The 21,814-nt window shown below is 40.5% G+C and overlaps 2 protein-coding genes across 3 annotated transcripts; one reads left to right on the top strand and one right to left on the bottom strand.

The window, feature by feature from the left end:
• The first annotated feature begins 4,167 nt into the window (after window positions 1–4,167).
• ap1g2 (adaptor related protein complex 1 subunit gamma 2) lies at window positions 4,168–19,317 on the top strand. Of its 2 annotated transcripts, XM_026149592.1 has the most exons (23): window positions 4,168–4,280; window positions 4,871–4,969; window positions 5,597–5,801; window positions 6,267–6,391; window positions 6,549–6,690; window positions 7,075–7,171; window positions 7,269–7,345; window positions 7,443–7,538; window positions 7,762–7,842; window positions 8,636–8,734; window positions 8,834–8,889; window positions 9,635–9,748; window positions 10,496–10,636; window positions 11,999–12,053; window positions 12,447–12,569; window positions 13,148–13,237; window positions 14,433–14,560; window positions 14,653–14,757; window positions 14,914–15,040; window positions 15,633–15,795; window positions 16,039–16,190; window positions 16,557–16,655; window positions 18,063–19,317. In XM_026149592.1, exons 3-23 carry the CDS (start codon window positions 5,601–5,603, stop codon window positions 18,159–18,161), a joined length of 2,370 nt encoding a protein of 789 aa, XP_026005377.1. In that variant the 5' UTR covers window positions 4,168–4,280; window positions 4,871–4,969; window positions 5,597–5,600; the 3' UTR covers window positions 18,162–19,317. The 2 variants fall into 2 exon arrangements, with proteins under 2 accessions (XP_026005377.1, XP_026005376.1); XM_026149591.1 differs by lacking the exon at window positions 4,168–4,280 and having other exon boundaries at window positions 4,825–4,969.
• Window positions 19,318–19,392: 75 nt separating this feature from the next.
• nedd8l (NEDD8 ubiquitin like modifier, like) lies at window positions 19,393–21,060 on the bottom strand. Its single transcript, XM_026149593.1, has 4 exons — window positions 20,901–21,060; window positions 20,076–20,123; window positions 19,911–19,993; window positions 19,393–19,817 (listed from the first exon to the last, which is right to left on the bottom strand). Exons 1-4 carry the CDS (start codon window positions 20,916–20,918, stop codon window positions 19,694–19,696), a joined length of 273 nt encoding a protein of 90 aa, XP_026005378.1. The 5' UTR covers window positions 20,919–21,060; the 3' UTR covers window positions 19,393–19,693.
• Window positions 21,061–21,814: the final 754 nt, after the last annotated feature.

Below are 21,814 nucleotides of genomic sequence, written 5' to 3'. Positions count from 1 at the left end.
TTATAAAATAAAATAAGCTTACCATAAAATAATCTTGTCAATATAACACATAGTAGTCCAATACAATTAACACAAAAAGTTCATGTCTGATAAACAAGTGGTTTCTATAAATATTTGACCGGAATGAAAAACATAACAACAACATAAAAAAGTCATGTTTGTGTTACCAGAAAAATGTGTGCAGGTATAACATAAAAAACTAAGGTTAACCAAACATAACTTAATTTCGTGCAACCGATTACAATAATTTTTTTACGTTTATACCACTGATTATTTTTTTCAGTGTAGACTTGGCTTTAAGATCAAGTCATTTCCACGTTATTATTATGAGTTATTATGTTATTATGAGTCCACCATATAAAAGAACATAGAGAGAAAGTTAAATCCAGTCAACAATGGGTTAAAAAGTTTCGGCGACTTTTCCCCCAAAATAAGTTTTAAGAATTGTTTTCCTCCCACACTTTATACACTTCCAACACATGGTGCATGTTTCCGATTTGACTGCTGATTGGCTCTTTGAGAGCAGGGACAAGAATCAGGATGATTGTAAACTGAGAAAAGTGACTTAGAAGTATCTGCTTGGCAGCTACAATAAGAGCTGGCTGATTTCTCTGAATACTCAGGAAATGTGCCTCAGTGCTTCCTTATTCTTTTCCTCTATGAAAGGAGAAAGAGAGAAGTTCACCCAAGAAATGATTTGAATGTGTAATAAATGCAGACATTTTCTGTGTCCATCTTTTTTTAAATTATTATTGCCATTTGTTTAAATCGAGAAACAAACAAATGAGTGCATCGCTTTTGTGTCGCACTCAGTGGCCTGTAGAGTTATAGTTAGGACAATAAAAAAGAGTTGTTAATTAATAATTGGAAGTGTGAGTTACCAAACAAATAACAGAATTCAAACAGCCTTCTTGTCCCCAGCCGTTTCAATGACATCCTCGTCGGTTTGACATCCTGCCGTGTAACACGGTGGGCACGTCCCCCAAACTTCCACCGTGAGGCTATAAAGGCCACAGCGCTGAGCGTTAGTGAGAATCCCAGAGCAGCACACAGGTGCTGTGCCGATAAGTTGAATTATTGAATCAAATCATGAAATCATAATTAACGTGAAAAAGGCTCAAGGCAGAACATATTTAATATTAAACACAAAACGATATCCTGCACAGCCATCGTGCACGATTATAATTAAGAACGCACTCACATTCATTTACAGCTCAATTTAAAAAAATTTTTTTTCCTTTTTACAAAAAGTCTGCTTTCATTTGTCTTAAGATGCGATAATAAAGTGTCTCTTTCTCTGTGCTGCCCGAAGACCAAACAAATGGCCTCTAACTTGGCGCAGTGTGTCCCTGTCCTTGATGCTTACATGCGTGAATCGCTTCACAGTGTAGCCAAGATGTCTTCACTGCAGCTTTTGGCCTCATCATGATCATGGGTGTTATCCAAATGTGCTTTGGTAGTATTTGCTGTGCTTTCATTGTCTAGTTGCAGCATCTCTGCCGACAGTTTGTTTAGTTCATTTATGTTCGTGTTCCTCACAAGGCTGTGGCTGCTTTTTGTTTTTTATATTTTTGTCTTACAGCCTTTTAAAGCTGAGGTAGGATCGGTGCCAGTGGCATTACCAGTGGAGTTACCAACTGACTGTTTTACTGGTAATAAAACATTTTATAAGCCATTCTCAGACCGTCAGTTTGTAAATTATTTTTGTAAACGCCTGATGCTAAAATAGAGAAATGCTGTTTTTGAAGGCACCGCCGTTATTTAGTCCCCTTGTTTCTCACAAGATTTATTATCCTAGCAAGCATGAAAGAGGGATTACAGTCCCTCATAGCTCTTCATCCCACTTCTAATCCACATCCACGCACTGGCCAATCCAACAAACCAACTCATTCATGTTAATGCCCCTTAATGCTTTGTGTGGGATGAAAGACTAATTTGTCTCTTTTTGTCCAGAGTTATTGTGAACTGGCTTTGATTAATACTGACTATTTATGAGAATGTTAAGGCTTTGATGGTTAACAGGAACGTATTAATTATATCTGACATCAGTGAAGTGTTTATGTGGGAGTCTGTAAAATAAGAAACTTTCATAGGCTATTGTGGCATATATTCATATATAGTTTTTTATTTTAAAAAATGTAAATGAAAAACTAAATGTCAAACTGATGAACAGATGTCTATTACAAAAAATGAGTTGTAAACAAAATCGATACTCAAATAGTAGCAGCAAGGTTGTGTTTGTCTGCTGCCCTCTACTGGCCTGGGATGTCATGGCAGTGGTGGTCTGGTTTCGTGTGTGGTTCAAAAAGCATGATGTAATTAGTAGTTTGGTGATATCTGAGTATATAATCACAATGCTTCTAATCTTTCTTTGAGACACTTGGAAGAAAATTACTGTGAGTATTGCCAATCTCTGTGGATTTCTCCACCTACGTAGGGGTCAGCGTCTCTGCCTTCACAGTGTCGCAGTCAGTTTGCCCCCCTCCGTTTCCTGCCTGTTTCATTATAGCTGGAATTGCTGTGCTTTAATTCATATTTTTCCATGATGATTTTGGATCAATATCTGTGGATTCTGCACAAAAAACCAGGGTGCAAATAAGAAGCTAAGCTTTATTTTTTGAGTCAAATGGAGAAGACCTGAAATCTATGATTATATTTGTTTACAAGAACGTCTTACTCTGGTATAATGGCCTGTGGTGCTCTGTGATTACTTTCTTTACTTGGTCTTGTTGTACTCCATTTTCTGAACTGTTCCTCCAGTGGTAAGTCCACATGTTAAGCAAACACCATCTGCTCCTGTTCCCAGGATGTTATGTCTTTGGTTCTGCTTTCAGGCTGTGTTTTGCCAGTGCAACAGAAGCCCGTCTACCACGCCTGCTGCCTTTATTTATTGCTTTTGGCCTGTGTGCTCACCACAACCTTTTCCCATCACCACACACTCAGATGGTTGCATTTCCTCTAAAATGAACCGATAAACTGACTGAATAAACTGATTCTTACAGTGAATCTTTTCATGTTTGGCATTTCACCTCTGAGATGCCTGAAAGCACAAACAACATGTAAGGCTTGTGTGGTAGAGTATTAAATACAGGGGTCAAGAGGTGACAACAAATGTTATTATATTAATACTGGTCTGGTTTTTCCTCACAATTTGTTCCAGGAAAATGACTAATCTGTTGTAAAAACGTGGTGGCATACCCGCTAATGAAGGAGAACCTGGGGCTACAAAAGAATTAACACCTGATGAAATGTGTTTTTAATCAACTTTGTTCCCCTAAGTTTTTCTTTATTTGCCAATGAAATCCTTGTGGTTATTCATCACTAGAAACTATTTTTATGTAGAAACACATAAAAAGAGTCACAAACACAAATTGTGTCCTAACTTTTTGACACGACTGTAAACACATTGGTGTGAAGAAATCATTCCTGGAAGATAATTCCTAGAAAGAGGAAACACCTCATAGTGTTCTGCACTGCTGGCGTCAAAAGGCTTAGTCCAGAGCTCTTTTGCTACACTGAATGGCGCAATATCATCTTTATGCATATTCAGTGCCATTTTTTTTTTTACCTTAACATTTTTAAACTTCTCCCTTGTGTCCCTGTGAGGGTGTGTGAAACAATGTATTGTTTATAGCATTATGTGCTGGCACTATCACCCCACTACAGTAACAAAAACAAGTCTTTGCACTTTATAATTATTTTATTACATGTATATATTTTCTGCCACATTATAGACGATTTTCCTTTTTTTTCATCTTGTAAATTTGATGTATGTTAATAAAACTTGAATAATTATCACATTTTGATGGTGCTTGAAAATGGGATGTGCTGATGTCTTCATAAAGTCTCTGTTAAGTCTTTATAGCACACGCTGCACGCCATTTGTATTGCTCTGCCTGCTGCACATTCTCATCAATGTTTCATCCACCTGTTGAAACGCCTGACGTAGACTAGGTGGAGTCCACCCACAATGACTGATCAAATTGCGGAAGTAGTGGACAGGTACGGTAAGCTGAGGTGGGTCAAATGTCACATCATCGAAGCTAAAGAGGAAAAGTACTTCTGCCTTCACAATAAAAGCTTGATCCCATGCCCCATTCAAATACTGCATGCCTTTTGTTTGTTTGTTTGTTTGTTTGTTTGTTTGTTTGTTTTTGTTTAATTTTTTTTGATGAGCCAGAAGCTGACATATGTTATTATTCGCGTGTAATTTTCAGCTTGACTGTCTTTTATCCAGACCTAGATCCAGTCTACAGCTTTTTGGTGACCTGTGCCTGCATGTAAGTCAGTGGCGTACTTGGTGTATTTGGCAGTCTGACATTTGTGTTATAAACTGGCTGTTTGCTAAAGTTTGCATGTTGTAACCGGATCCTGTGTGTCGTTTGTAACATTGCGAATTTTGGGACTTTCTTTAAAAATACAAAAAAAAACAAAAACAAAAAAACAACCCCAAAAAACAAAACGGTGAAAAACAAAACCCTTTTAAATAGAATTGATGGTTGATGATGAGACTGCATATGTTCTCGAGGTGATTTATACTTTTATGGAGATTTATATAGAGATAAACAGAGATATATAGAGGTAAAATCTCTATTGTATGTCACGTGTGCGTGTGAGTTTGTGCTAGAAAATAGTTTTATTTTTTTTTTAATTGATTAAAAGTTCAAATATACAATAGCTTTAAGAAATTCTTCTCACTTCATTACTGATAGGATTATTAAATATGTATTTATTTAACTGTGTTTCAAGTGCTATTTAATTTTGTTTCACTGTTTTTGTTATAACTATCAAATTGACCTTTAATTTGAAAGTTGTGACAGGAAATACAATGTTAACTCCTGCTATTTTAACGCTAACTGTATGGATACAGTAATTGGGTTTCCAACCAACTGACTGCCGACGTGTATTGGAGGGGCGTCGGTTGAACGGCTTTACTTTTCAAAACCTGGCAACTCTGTGAACTGTAGAGGTATGTTGTTATTTTGGCGCTTTAAAACACACACACAAGCAGACTGTTATGCTAGCGTGGCTAGCTCAGTAGCTCGACTCTTTCCTCCATGCCAGGCTTGACAGCATCTGCAAGGTTAGCTCGGATCGGTCAGTGCGCTAGCCTCTGGCTCGTTTCTCTGACATGCATTACCGACCACGGAAGAGTCATGCTAATTTTGTTAGTTAGCCTGTTCATTTAAGTATATTTCCCCAAGTCTAATTCATAAAAGTATTGGTAGATGACAGTAACTTTCTGTTTATTTGTGCTCCATCAGCCTGTCACCAAAGAAAAAAAGAAAGGAAAACACTAGCTGTTGTTTAAGTTGTTTTTGAATTAGCCCATCTGAGTGTTTTTTACTACGTCCTGCGGTGTAGTGACGGCTTTAATAAACGCCTGGAGATGTTGTTACAGGAAATGAAATCATATGTAGTGTTGTGACACTCTTGTTTTCTGTTAATAACATATCATGCTCTTTCCTTCACAAAACAACGCATACTAACACATCTCACCATTCACCCCCACCCACCTACCCTCCCACACACCCACACACACACACACACACACACACACACACACACACACACACACACACACACACACACACAGAGCCATGTCTCCATCAGTGCCCCTGCAGGAGATGATCCGGGCCATCAGGTCAGCCAGGACGCAGTGTGAGGAGCGGGGGGTCATTCAGAGGGAGTGCGCGGCCATCCGGGCACAGTTCAGACAAGCCGACAACGGAGGGCGATCGCACAACCTGGCCAAGCTGCTCTACGTGCACATGCTGGGCTACCCAGCTCACTTTGGTCAGGTGAGGGGATTTGGCTAATGCCTGTCATGGGGTTTCTTCGGGTTAAATGAGCCAGGGGAGGTGAGAAGCCGTCACAGTAGCTGGAGGGTCTGGGCTCACTTCGTCACACCATATCAGCCGTGAAGTCGTAATGTCCAGCACGTGCATCTTACAAGGAATGAGCACACAGTGAAGTTAGGCACGGAAATGCTCCCTTGTATTGCTAGCAATGTTGCTGGTATGTGCTTTGTTAAGCTTGTACTTTTACTGTTACTAGAGCACTGTGAATTGTTGTTAATGCCCTCAAGCAAAGTCTGCGAAAGCCCTCGTGTCTACGAGGGTGGACACTGGAACTGGGCCACTGAGGCCCTCCCTGCTGCTCTGGAGCTGAGACTGACCTCCAGTTGAGTGGTTAAATGGTAGGGAACTTTCCCGGGGGCATTACTTCACTTTCACTTTTAAAAGAGCTTTTGCTGTTCATACTAGATGGAGTGCGTTCGGATGATTGCTAGCCCGCGCTACAGTGAAAAACGCGTAGGATACCTGGGAGCCATGATGCTGCTGGATGAGAAGCAGGACGCCAGCCTGCTCATCACCAACTCTATTAAGAAGTAAGAATAACCCAAACTCGATGCTGTTGTCATTCATATAAGGTGGTGCAGTTAATGACAGATTCCTTAATGTGTAATTGTACATCTTGGAAGGTTTACTGAAATAATGATGATTTAAATAAAACACTGAATATTTTTATCTTTTTGTGTTTTTCAGTGATCTGTCAAACAGTAACCAGTACATACAGTCTCTAGCTCTCTGCACACTAGCCTGCATGGGGTCAGCTGAGATGTGCAGGGATCTGGCGCCAGAGATTGACAGGCTGCTCCGAGCTTCCAACTCCTACATTAAAAAGAAGGTGAGGACTTCTGCGAGGAATCAATTATTCATCCAGCAGCTTTTACCAATATTAATATTACTACCAGTGAGGTGGCAGTTTAAAAGCAAATCTGTATTGTGTTGTGTGTGATTTGGCAAGCTGTATGTTATACTCAAAACACTGACCTAAGCATGTTAATGTCAGGATAATGTATTATGTATGTAGGATCCATTTGTGCAGGTTGATTGTTAAATATTCATCATAATCATCTAGTGTGACGTAGTACAACTTTTTAGGATGCGTACTGTTCCCTATAGGACTTCAAATCCTTCATGAGCTGTAAAACTTGTAACATCCCACCGTCATGTGCTTAGTGGACGTGTGATGTAACGCTGCTGATGACTTGTTCCGCTGTTCTTTCAGGCTGCTTTGTGCGCTGTTCACATCGTGAGAAAAGTCCACGATCTGGGAGAGCTCTTTACCAAAGCCGCTCGCTCGCTGCTCACTGAGAAGAACCACGGTTAATATACTTTTATGATGTACACAGTGAACTCGTCATGCTGTGAATACTATTTTCAGTTTATTTCTTATTGTTTTTGGTTTTCATTTGTCTTCAGGCGTCGTACACGGCGCTGTGGTGCTCATTACTGAGCTGTGTGAGCGGAACTCAGAAACACTTGAGCGCTTCAGGAAGGTATGAGGGACACACACACACACAGATTACTCTTGATCAGATGTTGTCTGTATTCCTACATGTGTGTCGCAATGTGGTTGTGCTGTGTGTATTCCAGACGGTACCAGATCTGGTTCAGATCATGAAAGGTCTCGTCATTTCGGGTTATTCTCCAGACCACGATGTGGCAGGAATCAGCGATCCCTTCCTACAGGTCGGATTTCATTCCACTAACCCCTTGCACATCCCAGCTACACTTTGTGTAAAGTCAGAGTCGGCTAGCAGGACTTATTTTTACTACTATGTGCTGCTTCATGGCTCGAAATCTTCAATTAATGTAGTTTAATTCTGTGTTACTAATACAAACACTAGATTATTGTCACCTCCTAAAATCACCTCCCATCCACGTGTTCCTTCTGTCGCGTCTCCAAACACAGGTACGCATCTTAAGGTTGCTGAGAATCCTTGGTCGCAACAATGAAGCAGCGAGCGATGCCATGAACGACCTCCTAGCTCAGGTATAGTGTTCACGTTCACCAAAAAAAGTTTTTGTTTGGCTCAGTTCACATCAGTCAGATCTGAAAAAGTTTCCACATGTCAGCCATTTCAGAATGAGCAAACATTTCATTTGACCAGTCACCTGTCTCCTGTTGTTTACATGACCCTGAAAGTTTACCTGAAATGCATTTTTATGATACATGAGAGCCAGCCAGAAAGTTCTTCTCAAAACTGAAACTGTTTCTCATAGAGATAGAGTTGAAGCATGTGTAACTATCTTATTTATTAATATCTATGGTTTCCTGTGGCAAATGGCATTAGTCACTCACTCATGTTGCATGTGTGACTAATTCTTGAGAAAAGCTGCAACCCAAAATCTGGCCTTTCTGCAGAGCAGTTTTTTTTAAACTCTTTCCTCCATAAAGACAGCGCCCGTTGACGCCTCCTCTACCTTTATTAATGAATTTGGTACCCCCGTATATATCAGTAAAGACGTGGTTTGATAAGCATTAGAGTAGTTTCTAGTGTTTTTTCAAAGGTAGCTGCGTAGGCAGAGACCACCCTCACTAACGTCTGATGCAAACTCAGTCATTTTGTTCTATAAGTCGGTCGGAAACTTGACAGAAACTGCTCAGTTCAGCTTCACAGGGTGAAGAGTTAAAGAGCTACCAGTGCAGACACGTTTTCAGATATGTAGCTGTCGTCTTTGTTTATCTGATAATTGTAGTTAAAAATACCCTAGTTTTTAACTATACTCTTATCTAATTGGCACTGTACTAGCTGTGTGTCTGCCTGTTTGTGTTTACCATACAGGTGGCGACCAACACAGACAGTACAAAGACTGTGGGCAATGCTGTGTTGTATGAGACTGTTCTCACTGTGCTGGACATCAAGTCAGAGAGTGGCCTCAGAGTAAGAGACTGTGTTTAGTGATGTGAATACATTGAACATATTGCTGACTGATCAAATTATTAATTCATAGACATACACTTCCCTTTACTCATGCTGCAGGTTCTGGCCGTGAACATTCTGGGAAGATTTCTTCTGAACAATGACAGAAACATTCGGTTAGTTCTATTTTCCTCAGATCTTTGTTCCTCTTCCCTGTCTAATCCTCCCCTGTATGCATTCCTTCTCCCTTTCTTATCTCTCAGGGTGATTTCACCTTTTCAGGCTAACGGAAAACTCACTACAGCCAAAGAGCGAAATCTCCCAACAGGCTCTTATCGTCTGAGCTGACTAATTACTTTCTCTAGAGCCATTACTCTACAGCCACACCAGAAGGTCACGCTGCTCACTGCTCATGCTGAGCTCTCAATTTCAGACCATGTTATTTTCCAGCAGGCGCTGCTGCGGTTTCCTGAGGGTTTTATTGTGTTACAATCTTTTTCTGGGTTCGTCCCCATAAGGGCCCTGTGGGCAGACAGGTCTGTCTAGTTTCTACCCTCAGGTCCTCTGAATCTCTCTGTTGCAGAGTGACAGGTTTATTCCTGCAAGACCTGCCTGACTAGGTAGCGTCTCTCCTGCGTCCACATAAATACTTGATCAGTCCATGAGTTATTTGAAGTGAAGTGATGAATTATTCATGCTTGCAAGCTGAGAAAATTAAGATTTTCTTTTGTTGTTGATCTTTATTGTCAGGTTGAACATTTTTTGAAATCACATTTTAATAATTTATCCACTGGATGCGTTTCCACACACAGTCACTTTAGATGACCTTGGTGTAGCGAATTCGGCTTCATTATAATAGAGAATGATACTTAAAACTTTCAAAACATTCATTATTTTTGGCTTTCGTGTATGTCTGTTTAGCTATATCGCCATGACCTCTCTTCAGAAGATTGTTGGGACAGACCACAATGCAGTGCAGCGCCACCGAGGGACTATAGTAGACTGCCTGAAAGACCAGGATGCTTCTGTTAAGCGGTGATTTTCTTTTTTTCTTTTTGCCTAGCACAGCTGTTCAACATCTGTAGATGTTCTGTTAAAATGATTCTAGAAGTATTTGATTTCCTGTTATGTTTTTGATACTTTTTAATTGGCTCACATTAAGTAGTGATTGCTTTTTATAGATGAAATAACAATAAAACGACGTAACAGTGCCACTGACCTGGCAACATTAACATTCTGTATTTTTGGCAGGTGTAGCTTCCCACTGTGCTACTCACTAACAGTCTGAACCTCACACTAAAGCTTGATGCTAACTACCATCTCTAGTTTCATCATGTAGCCAAACAGATTTTATTGTGCTGTAAGAAAAACAAAATAATTAATATATATGTTCATATACAATTAATATTAATATATTGCAAACTAGTATATAGTAGTTAAAAAAAGCATATTTTGCTGACTAATATCAGAAAAGTTTGCACATCCAGTCTGTATACTCAAAACTGTAATGCTGCTCTGGGACTATTTCTCCTTGGTGATATGTTTTCTAGTTGAAGAGTTCCTCCATGTATTTTGATCCAACCAGTGAGTTGTGTTACAGACAGATCAGAGTGTTGCTAAAGGGATTTTCAGCAAACTTGTAAATGTTGATGGACACGGAGAGTTTGAGCAAGCAAACATCTTATCAGCTCAGAACGTTTTGACCTGAGCTGTAACAGCACAGAAGGATCAGCTTGTATATCCAGCATTATCAGCGTTGTTTCTCTTTTCCGATCCATCCAGCCGTGCTTTGGAGCTTTCTTTGGCTCTGGTGTCAGCCTCCAACATCCGCTCTATGATGAAGGAACTGCTCAGCTTCCTCTCCTCCTGCCCCCCCGAGCTCAGGTCTCAAACTGCCAGCGGTATATTCAATGCTGCTGAAAGGTAGGTGAAATGCTGCAGAGAAGGCAGTGTAATATACTTCATACACAAAGTGTATCTGCAGCGCTGCTTCAAGGTTTGTGAACCCTTTAGAAGTTTGTATATTTCAAATGAGACAACAATATAATATCTGGTCACTCTGGGGTCAGAAAAATTGTTATTAAATGTCCGTTTTAGCTGCTTCCTTTATACAAAACAGCTTCAACTCTGGATTGTTGATGGTTTACTTATGAACTGGTCACTTCAGCTCCAGCTTTTCTTTTAGATTGTGTTCAGGACTTTGACTTGGCTGTTTAAAAAAACATTAACAATATTATTTAACCATTCTATGGTTGAACTACTTGTGTGCTGAGGGTTATTGTGCTGCTGCATGACCTAATAGCATTTTACAAACAAAAGTTCTGACAGTTTTTCTTTGCAAACCACCCACAATTAAAGGCTAGTCCTACCAAGACCAGCCCAAACCATGATGCTACCACCACCATAGCATACCTGCAGCCTTCTCATTTGTCTTGGTGATCTGTAGTACACTGCAGATGTGCAGCAGGGACTTTTTGTCCTTGCTGCCTTGCGTCCTGACTATTACAGGCCTCATTTTGAGCGAGCACTGATTTTTAATTTCCTCTTTTTGTCTGTCTGTTGATTGGTGGAGTTAGAAGTCATCCCAGAGTCCTTTGTTTGTGCTTTGAGTGTGAACATCAGAGTGTGAGGGATCTCCAATCTTTAAATATAAACAGAACGCCCACTCACAAGTCACTGTACTCCCACTAAATGAAAGCTTCTTATTCACCTTCATTTCATCTCAATAAGTTCATAACCAGATATGATCATTTCTTACCTGTGTCATGCGTTTTCTTCATCTTTCTTTTAAAAACCTGATGATTTTTTATGTCACATTTAGCCAGAGTTATAAAAAAAAATCTGATGGATTCACAGGCTTTTCATCACCACTGCATGCATGCGAGCACATACACTGTATATTCATGCGTATGACAAAATGCGGTGATGCAGCTGTGTAAGCCTTGAAGCTGTAACAAGAAAAGTGCCTGTGTCTACGCTGTATGCACCCATCTCTCTCTCAGTGTCCGTCTCCACATACACTGATATTCCTGTCTAAGTGGCACCGCGACTGTGAATAGCCTGCAGCGTTTCTACTGTGTATCATTCAACAACTTGAGGCACTTCTCTTTTTCGATGTGTGCTAGATGCAGTAGCGTGTGTGTGTGTGTGTGTGTGTGTGTGTGTGTGTGTGTGTGTGTGTGTGTGTGTGTGTGTGTGTGTGTGTGTGTGTGTGTGTGTGTGTGTGTGTGTGTGTGTGTGTGTGTGTACCACTGAGTTAGCTGTGTGTGTCTCTGTCTCTGTCAGGTATGCTCCCTCCCAGCGCTGGCACATTGACACCATCCTGCATGTCCTCACCACGGTAAATGCTGCCTCTTTTACAGGGTCCTCTTTCATAACTCTTTGTGAATGCATTATGATTGTGTTAAAATATGTTTTTAATACATTAGACTTCTAGATTGTGTGTACCTCATCTCTCAAGCTTTTAGATAACAAAGCTTTAAATGTTACACCGATCTAAGAGAATAGTTAAGTGTAAACTAGTCCTGTGCAGACAAAATGATGCAGGATAGAAAAAGTGCTTGGAAGAGCATAACTAGGAAGAATTAAAGGTTCATAATGTGTATTTATTGCTATGAAAATCTCCCCATAAGGGAGGTTGTTGTCTCTGAAGGAATAATGTAGGTTACCCCCAAATTAGCTGTTTTGTTTATTTTCTAGTATGGTGTTTTGTGTTTGATACCCATTCTGCCAGGCAGGGGGCGACGTGAGAGACGAAACGGTGCCCAACCTGATTCAGCTCATTACCAACACTTCAGAGCTCCACTGTTACACCGTTCACAAGCTCTACCGGGCTCTGCTCAGTGACATCTCGCAGGTCTGTGAGTCTGGATGGTTTCTGTTCTCAGAAGATCATTTCAGAATTCTGAGAATTCAAACACAGAAATTGGTCTCCTGTTTGATATATAATATAAAATCGTTACGGTCTGAGCGTATCAAACAATAAACTCGTGAAAAAAAAGCAGCTCTGACTGCAGATGTGGTGTCGTTAAACATGAGGATAATGATCAGACTTGAGTCAGTGAAAGTGGGTCTCAGTCCACAGCCTCACTGATGAGAGATGGTCATAATTTTGTGTGTTCATAGAGTTTAAAGTTAATTAGAATTTTTTGATAAATTTCCCTCTTAAGAGAAAGGGCTGTAATAGTCCTGAGTCAGACAGAGCTGCTTTGGCTTTACTGCTTTGCTTTCAGTTTGAAATTGGCTGATGCAGACGGCTTTATTTTCAGATCCAAGCTGGATGAGTATTTACGTATCTGCAGCCCAGCACTGTTTCCTATTTTTCCAGCATCTGGGGAAAATGGCTATGATATTTCAAACCGCAATGCAGGCCAGTCTGGCAACATCACATATTTTATGTGCTCTGTAATATTTATGTAATATTTGTATGTGCAGCAACCTCTGGTCCAGGTGGCGTGCTGGTGTATCGGAGAGTATGGAGACCTGCTGCTGACAGGAGAATGTCAGGAGACCGAACCTGTGCAGGTACACAGAGCACAGCAAACACTGGTTTAGGTTTTTATTTAATTCATGCTTGTTGCTCTCTGCTGCTCACTGCTGCAATAAATTAGCAATCCAAATTTTTTGTCAGATGATGTCATTTTAAATACACGTTATCTTTTAGGTTTTTCCATGTAAAAATTCTCCGGCACAAAGATAACAGTGTAATTTGCAGTCACAGCTACAGCTCTGAGCTGGGAATAAATAGGTAGTCGGCACAAGCAGGGAAGAAGGAAGGAGCAGCATTAGCAGAAATTCAAATTTGAAATTCTTCTGAAAATTAGCAATGGTGATAATGACAGGAGCCTTTTTTTTTTTTTTTGTTCAAATCTCATTAAATATTCATCCCCTGAATATTTTAGTAGTTCATGTCATTGGATGGTCTTCAAAATAGATCTCCTTGATCAAATGCTTCATAAACCCATAATTACACACATTCCAACATGCAGAAAAAAAGCTGATAAAGTCCATTGATTTTTTTAATGAAGCACTTTTCACTGTAAAACTGCATTGTTGTGCACTGTTGCATGGACGTAGCCACAGTGACATCAAGTGGCTTGTGAATTTTCAAATAAAAGCCTGAAGATCGGCGTTTTCAGTGCTTTAAAACCAGATGTGACAAGTAAAGGATGGATCTGACTGAAAAGTCTCACGCTCACTGGACAACTTGTCAATTGCACCATATTAGCCAATGAGCACAAGCATTTTTTTACTCAAAGGATACTTTGAATGAACAAAATTTACAAAATGGGCTTCATATTTCATTCATTTTGTCCCAAAATAAGTGATTTCCCTCATAAACTCATCAGTAAAGTGGTTACAGAGGTCAACCTATCAGGTGACATTTGACTCTGGCTAATGCTTGAGTCAGTCAGCCAGTACGGGGACACATATGCCGACATGTGTCTCTCTGATGATCTGTTTTGTAACACGTCTCTATTGTATAGCAATAAAACAAGTGACCACAACTTTTTCAGTAGCAAGTGTAACATCGCTGATCTAAAAAGACTGAAAAAAGTGTTAGTACAACATTACTTAGTTACTGACTGTGTCTTCTGATAATCTTCTCTGTTTGCTAAATAAATAAATTCAGCTGAAATTACGAGCACTGCGTTTCTTTTTTAGATTAAAAAATGTGCTGCCAGCTGTCAAACCTTGCACTTACATGTCTGTTGTTCAGGTCACAGAGGACTACGTCCTGGACGTCTTGGAAACAGTGCTACAGTCCCACATGTCGTCCCCGTCAACAAGGGGCTTTGCTCTGACCGCTACAATGAAACTCAGCACGCGCATCACTGAGAATGTGGAGTAAGAAACTCTTGTGTAGCAGCAAACAGTGACTGTGACCCTGTGAATCCCCTAACTGCGCCTCTTTCTCTTCATAACTCTACTTCCGACAGTCGAATCAGAAGCATCGTCAGCATCTACGGCAGCTGTATAGACGTGGAGCTCCAGCAGAGGGCAGTTGAATACAACGCTCTTTTCAAAAAATATGACCACATGAGGTACTGAAGGGAGTGGTTAGGTCAACATTTTCTAGAAAATGAGATGTGGAGCTGTTTTAGGCCTTTTATATATTGTCATTATAACCACTGAGGAATTTACTGAATAAAAATGTTTTTTTCTGACCAAAAGAGCTGAAATAGTCCTTCTTTTCACAGGGCAGCAGTGCTTGAGAGGATGCCTGTGATTGAAAAGAATTCACAGGGTCACACCAACGGGGAGACCATCAAGGAGAGTCAAACAGTCAAAGTCAAGCCAGGAGAGCCACAGCAGCCTGCTAACCAGGTACAAGGTGATGGGAAAAATTCAGTTAGGGTCACACTTTAGCCTGTTGAATAGATCAATCCCAGTGTCTGGGTCTGACCTCCTTTTTAGAGAGATCGCCCCTCTGGAGAATTTATTGTTTTAGTTTAGATTTCAAACTTAAGTTAATACTTGACCAAAGCAATAAGCTAACATAAAATTGCACATGTGATAGGGTAGGCTTTACTTCATTTTAGCTTGTCATTCTGTAATGGGCTGTGATTAAAAATATTGGTTTCACATTAACTCCACAACGCTTTATGAACATTAGTGGTTGTGTTCTCAGATCCTTTGCTATATTGGTATGTTTGCGGGCTTTTCTCTTGTCTGTTTTATTATGCAAATCAAATTCCAGTAAAGCTAAGTTTAACAGCTGTGGTCGGGTGTTAAGAATAAGGATTGAAACAAAATGGGTGGGTCTTATTCATTCAGCCAGTTTCATGTTTATCGTAGTATTTTGGACATTTTTCCAGAGCTGTTTTTAGATAAAGTTTATTCTGTTAAGCTGTCTTTTGCATATAATAATAATGTGCAGTCAGCTGGATTATCTCCTCCCCTCTGTGGTGTCTCTCAGGTGTGTGATCTGTTGGACCTGCTGGGTGGCTCTGAGCAGCCTCTGCAGCCCAGCCCGGCATTAGGCAGCGCAGCTCCTCCCATTCCTGTCAGCGCACCCAACACTGTTGGAGGAGACCTCCTGGATCTGCTTGGAGGGTTAGAGCCCACTCCCATCACGCCAGGTCTGACCTTCACATATACACACAACGAACTACAGAAACAGGAAACAGGGCGTGATTTTTAGGCACACAGCTAGAGAATTGGTTGAATCGGGTCACTGGATAATCTCTGGAATGTCACGATAATTAGAAGAAACCAGGTGGATAGGGTTGAATTGAAGTTTGCTCTTTAAGGGACTGATGCACTCTCCGTGGCTAAATACTGATTTTAAGCTAATGCAGCCTTCTACACTGTATTTTCCATAGTTGCCACAGTGACTGTGTATGAGAAGGACGGTGTGACTGTAACACTGAGTTGTGAGAAACAGTCCGATTCAGGCCTGACCGTCACACTCACCGCCTCCAACTCCACTGAGTCAGACATCAGAGGCTTCACCCTGCAGGCTGCAGTGCCCAAGGTTTGTATCAGTACCAGCAATAAAATCCTGCTAATCATTCACTGATAGATGATTAAACTGCTGTTCAAGAGCCACCGTCTGCCGCACATTTAACCAGTATGTGCGGATTATAGCAGGAGCGCAGTGGCTGCTGTGAGATTACTGTTTCTGAGGCTCTGAGATTTTTTTTGTGCAGCTTGTTTAGTAAAACCTTTAGAAGCAGGACCTCTGCATTTCTAATGTCCTGCCCTACAGCCCTACTGATAGGTGTCACTTTTAGCCCCTGTCACGTCTCATTGGTAAACACCAGTGCAGCAAATGGATTTGAACAACGTGTGTGGGTTTGGGTGCTTTCAACTTCAAAGCTTCATTTGATCCTCCTTCCAGAGTGTCCAGTTACACATGAAGGCCCCCAGCGGGGACTCTCTTCCTGCAAGAGGCACAGCTAAAGTGACCCAGATGGTGGTCCTCAACAACCCCAATAAGGTGGTGTAAACACACACACAAATAAAGCTGGTATTCACCTTCGGCTCCCAAAATATCTGAGGGTTTGTACTGCTTGCTTCAAATCACCTGTAACATTTCAACATGATTCAAATGTGGAATTTCTATCTTGCCTAAGCTGCTACAATTCCTCTTCCTGAGGCAGTCCTTAGTGACTTTGCCAGTGTGCTTGGGCTCATCATGTTAAAAACGTTCACGGCTTTTAGACAGAGGCTCAGATTTGCTTTAATCAGCCTTGAACATCAAAGGACTAAACAGGCCCGGCCTTGCTTAGCTTCCAATCAGTTTAGATCAAGTGTGCTTGGTGCGAACCTTTTTGATTCTCAGTGGGCAGCACCTGTAATGTCACGTGACAACACAGCCATCTTGGGTTTGAATCCACTGGCCAGCTAGGCTGTGTGGGGTTTGCATGTTCTCCCTGTGTTTGTGTGGATTTTCTCCGGGTTCCTCCCACAGGCCAAAGACATGCAGTTGGTGAGTGTAAATTGGCCGGTATGAGTGTGAATGCTAGTGTGATTGGTTGTTTGTTCCTTTGTATTAACCCTGAAACAGACTGGCAACCAGTCCAGGGTGCACCTTACTTCCCAGTCTTTGACAGCAGGTATAGTTCCAACCCCCTCTGACCTTGAATTGGATAATCAGAAGAGAATGGATGGATGGTGTGTGCAAGAAGACAGGAACCAGAAGCAAAAACTCCAAACCATAACATTTCCAGCACCCTGTTTCAACTTTCTCTCCAGAGCAAGTTGTTTCAAAAGGCCTGATTTTTGTCCTTATATTCATTGGACTTCAAATTGGGGTTTACTCGCATCTATGCCATTTGTACATGAGTTTCCTTATAGTCATGTGATTTATTTCAAAGAATCTCCTATGCTCTTATACTCATGCTCACTTTCAAGGACAAAGAGAAAACCAGAGCCGACATGTCAGAGGTTTACGAAACAAAGGTTTCACCTGTGACTTCCTAAAGAGAAACCAGTTACTGGCAACTCATCTGGAAATACTGGGTCATATTCATTTTTTTCACATTTTAGGTGTGATTAATGCAGAGGTGTATTTACTGAAGGTGTTTTTCATTTAAATCATGAGCACGACAACAAAAATGTGTTTTTATATCAGGCACTTTTTAAAGAGATCCAAATTTTTGCTTCCTAAATTCTGTCAAAAAGCCAACAGGTTCAGTGGTTGCACTTACTTTTTGCATGACTGTATCTGCAATCTTTCTGTGTCAATGCTAAAATACGAGGTGTTTTCTCATCTTGAACAAATATCTTGTATTTGACATGATCATTGCAATATGTGCCCCACGTCAGGCTTATTGTATTCTAATCACAGGAGACGTAGTGCTCAGTGTAGTAGTGTGTATCTAAGTCCTGCTTCTCCTTTCAGGTCAATCTAAAAATGAGGCTCCGCATCTCTTACACCAGCCAAGGATCAGCTGTTCAGGATACGGTCCAGATCGACTCCTTCCCTGGACTCGGTCAGTGATCTCAGCCAATCAATGCAACAGGACTGAGACACCAGTCTGTGGGTGAATGAGCGGGCGTCGTTTCTCTCTGACGCAGCCTTTCTACTGACACACCCTACACACTGCCGGTCCTCGGTTACCCTGATCTCTTGTTTCTATGTGTAAGAAACACGGTTCTCTCAGAAGCCTCGTGTATGGAGTTGCATCTGTCCATTCCTCAGGAATAGATCAAGGAGATTATTGGAGTGGACACTGGAATATGCAGGTACAAAATGGAAAAACATAAAATACTTTTTTTAAATGTTGCATCGACAACTGTCTATTAGATATCATTCAGGGTTTTTGTTTACAAGCTGCTACAGCTGATTGTATTCAGTGTTTCACTCCACAGTAATATAAACTTTGAGGGGTTTCTGTCAGTCATCCACCAGATCAACACACACACACACACAGCAGTTTATGCATGCTTTTAATAAATTTGTCTTTACACTGATTGAGAGGAGGCAAACACTAATTAATGAGCTACTACAACTAATTTATTATATCAGATACACATCATTTTATTAGGAAACGCAAATATATGAAATATGGATGAAAGGAAGCTTTTAAACACAACCTTGAGTCCTTCATCTTTTTTTTCCCCCTTTATTCACCTGATCAGCAATATCCATGTCCTGAACCATTCCTGTGCCTTTCATCCTCTCTTAAAATGTAATATTTAGCTTTTGAGGCCAAGATTATTTAACTTTGAGTTGTTTTGTTTTTTTAATCACTCCCATACAAGGATTTTCCTTAATGCTATTCTTTGTCTGTTGTTTACCAAAATGAGTTATTTTCTGATGTAAGTGTATGGTGACGCAAAAGGAAAAACACGCATGATGCTGTCTGGAAAATGTATATTTTAGATATTCAAAGTATAAGCACAAGAGTTTTATGACTGTAAACAAAGCCAGCATATGACTTTGATAACTCATCTTAACCCCTTTTAAAACCACTCCGCGTACTGGATGTCAGCAACGGTGCTCTACATGGATTTCACTGGAGTCTTTACCAGACTGTTTGTATCACTACCTTAACTAAATTATAGACACAGAAGGAATCATTTGACAGCAGTTTGGATTGTCTTTCAATCTTCAATTTCATGTCATTTTCTAATTAAAAACTGTTTCCAGAATCCTCAGCTGTGACTTGATTTCAGTGTGTGTGTGTATATATATATATGTGTATATATATCAGAGGACAACACTTAGATCAACTTCATCATTTATTCACAAGCAAAAAGACCACAGTGTTGTCAAACTGTCTCTTCATGGGTGCCTGCATTAACTGGTCAAACTCAGAAAGCCAGTGTGGGATTTCAAAAACAAGTACAAAGGAATTAGAACGTCCTTTTTTCTTTTTAATGTTTCCGGTTGATTTTTGTTTTGTTTTGTTTTCTCGTTTCCGTCGGCCTGGAAACGGAGGATTTCAGATTTCTGCGTTGAAACATGGTTAGACGATGACAGACACCTAAAGCGTTGGCACTCGGCCGGCTTCCCATGATGACAGCGACTCATGACGTGGAGGACAGGGGTAAGCAGCAACTGTGGTTTGTTGATCCTCCTCTTAGCGCCAACACAAGATGGAGCACTGAGCCTCCCTGGATCTTGTAGTCTGCTGCCGTCTTCTCATCATTCCTGAGGTTCACAAGACAACACAGGAGATGATTAGAGTTCGCAGGAGAACACCTGGAGATCATATGCAGATAGCTGCAGAGCAAAATGCCTCACATCTGTTTTCCACTGTAGATAAGTCTCTGTTGCTGCGGTGGGATCCCTTCCTTCTCTTCCACTCTTTCTTTAATCCGCTCCACCTTGATTTGAGCAAAAACAAGAGATTAAGCAACAAAATCTAGCAGCTGCATATAACAAGGACTATTTATCACAAGATGTTACCTTATCTGTGGGCTCTATGTCAATCTCTATTTCTTTTCCAGTGAGAGTCTGAAACATAACAAAACGATTATAGAAACACTGAACTTTCACAATCCTAAATGGTTAAGAAGAAGGAGGAATTCACCAAGGATTTTCTCTGGGCTCGAGCCAAGCTGCCAGGGAATTTCAGCTACTATACTATTGTACATAAACACTGTCACACAGTTACGGTTAAAATAAATGTCTTGGGACTTTTTTGGAAATTTTTGATCCAAAATTTGATGTAATTTTGCCAGATGATTTGAACTCTGGATTTGCATACAGCGGTTTCGAAAAGGATGCCCGTGTCGGTTAATGGAAAAACTGATTATTTTCACTACTAGCCAAGTCGCCATATCTCTGTTTATAGACTCTGTTAAACTTTAGAAACACGTCAACATTTCGGTCGCAAGTACACAATGAAGTCTCGTGTCATCGGTAGCGTAAACCCTAAACATTTTTTGCCCTTTTTGCTTTGTCACAACTATAAAGTATTCACTGGTTGTAGTACAGCACGGGCTAACCTGTTTTCAGTCACCAAAACTAGATGTTAGCAACGATGAGTGTTAGAAAACGTCAAACAATAGCAACTTAGTGAAGAAAGAGCAGTTTCGCTTGAATGATCGGGTGCTTAACACTGATCTGTTTCACAGCATGTCGGGTGCAAGTTGGGTTTTCTGTTGCCCCAGGCCCTGAAATAAATGAGCGAACCGGCTCTGTGATATTAGCGGGATATCGAGAAACAGAGACGGGACTGAACACCACCCATGGAGCCCGGGCTAGAATCAAAGAAAGTAATGTTCTTACCTTGACTTTGATCAACATGCTGAATGAAGAAAATAATACTAACAAATTTTATGAACAGCTTGGTGAACTAAACAGCAAATTGCCGAATAACAATCTACTTCTTCTGCTAACCGGACTTTACTTCCTGTGTCACGGGCTAACATTCCGGACATGACGCCGTCACAACACACCAGCATTTTTGTTCCTCTCTGACGTATTAACTTCTAAATACAAGATCAGTTATTTCAATATATCTGTTATTTCAATACATCTATTTCTAAAGTCGCAGGCAGATTTCACGTGAACAAAAGAATGTACTTTTGTACGGCTTGAATTATACCCCATATGTACAAAAGCTTTGGTAAGTAAAATCATGGCAGCTAAATAAAAGCAAACTTCCAAAAAGCTATACCATTATAGATTTATGTAATCGATTTTCAGTAGTGATGCAACATCATATAAAAATATTGCCTCCGACAGCTGAATTGTACTCATCTATACTTTATTTTGAACTGCAAAAAGAACAAATATAAACAGTAGTCCTTATGTGCAAAAGTCTTGAATCACTCGTCATTTCCGCATAATTTCCCAGGAAAATGTGATTTATTGAAGCACACAAAATACACATAAATGCAGAATATAAGGCAAAAACAGTTTGTACAATTCTAATGAGCTTGAAAGTTAATATTTGGTATGACCATCTTTATTCTTTATCACAGTCTGAACTCTCTTAGGCGGCTTTTTTGTCATTTCTTCAGGTAGCCTTTAAGTTGAAGAACAGTCAAAGCTCTTCTCTGGATGTCGCCTGCCTTTTGTCCCATTCTCTGTCATGGTGATCCCACACTGCTTCACATATGCTCTTACTGCATTGTCAGCGTGTGTGTTGAAAAATAAAACTGTTGCCATTCAGATGTTTTCCCATGGTGGATTAAAGT

This window comes from Astatotilapia calliptera, chromosome 18 (genome assembly GCF_900246225.1).
Source record: "Astatotilapia calliptera chromosome 18, fAstCal1.2, whole genome shotgun sequence".
Taxonomy (NCBI): domain Eukaryota; kingdom Metazoa; phylum Chordata; class Actinopteri; order Cichliformes; family Cichlidae; genus Astatotilapia; species Astatotilapia calliptera.
Note: the sequence above shows the minus strand (reverse complement) of the source record. Positions and strands in the feature narration are given on the sequence as shown.

Coding starts and splice junctions, on each gene's coding strand:
- ap1g2 (XM_026149592.1), top strand. CDS start 5,601: ATGTCTCCATCAGTGCCCCTGCAGGAGATGATCCGGGCCATCAGGTCA. Junction 7,172..7,268: donor GCTCACTGAGAAGAACCACG/GTTAATATACTT, acceptor ATTTGTCTTCAG/GCGTCGTACACGGCGCTGTG. Junction 15,041..15,632: donor CACAGCAGCCTGCTAACCAG/GTACAAGGTGAT, acceptor GGTGTCTCTCAG/GTGTGTGATCTGTTGGACCT.
- nedd8l (XM_026149593.1), bottom strand. Junction 19,994..20,075: donor ACATAGAGCCCACAGATAAG/GTAACATCTTGT, acceptor GCTCAAATCAAG/GTGGAGCGGATTAAAGAAAG. Junction 19,818..19,910: donor ATCTACAGTGGAAAACAGAT/GTGAGGCATTTT, acceptor TGTGAACCTCAG/GAATGATGAGAAGACGGCAG.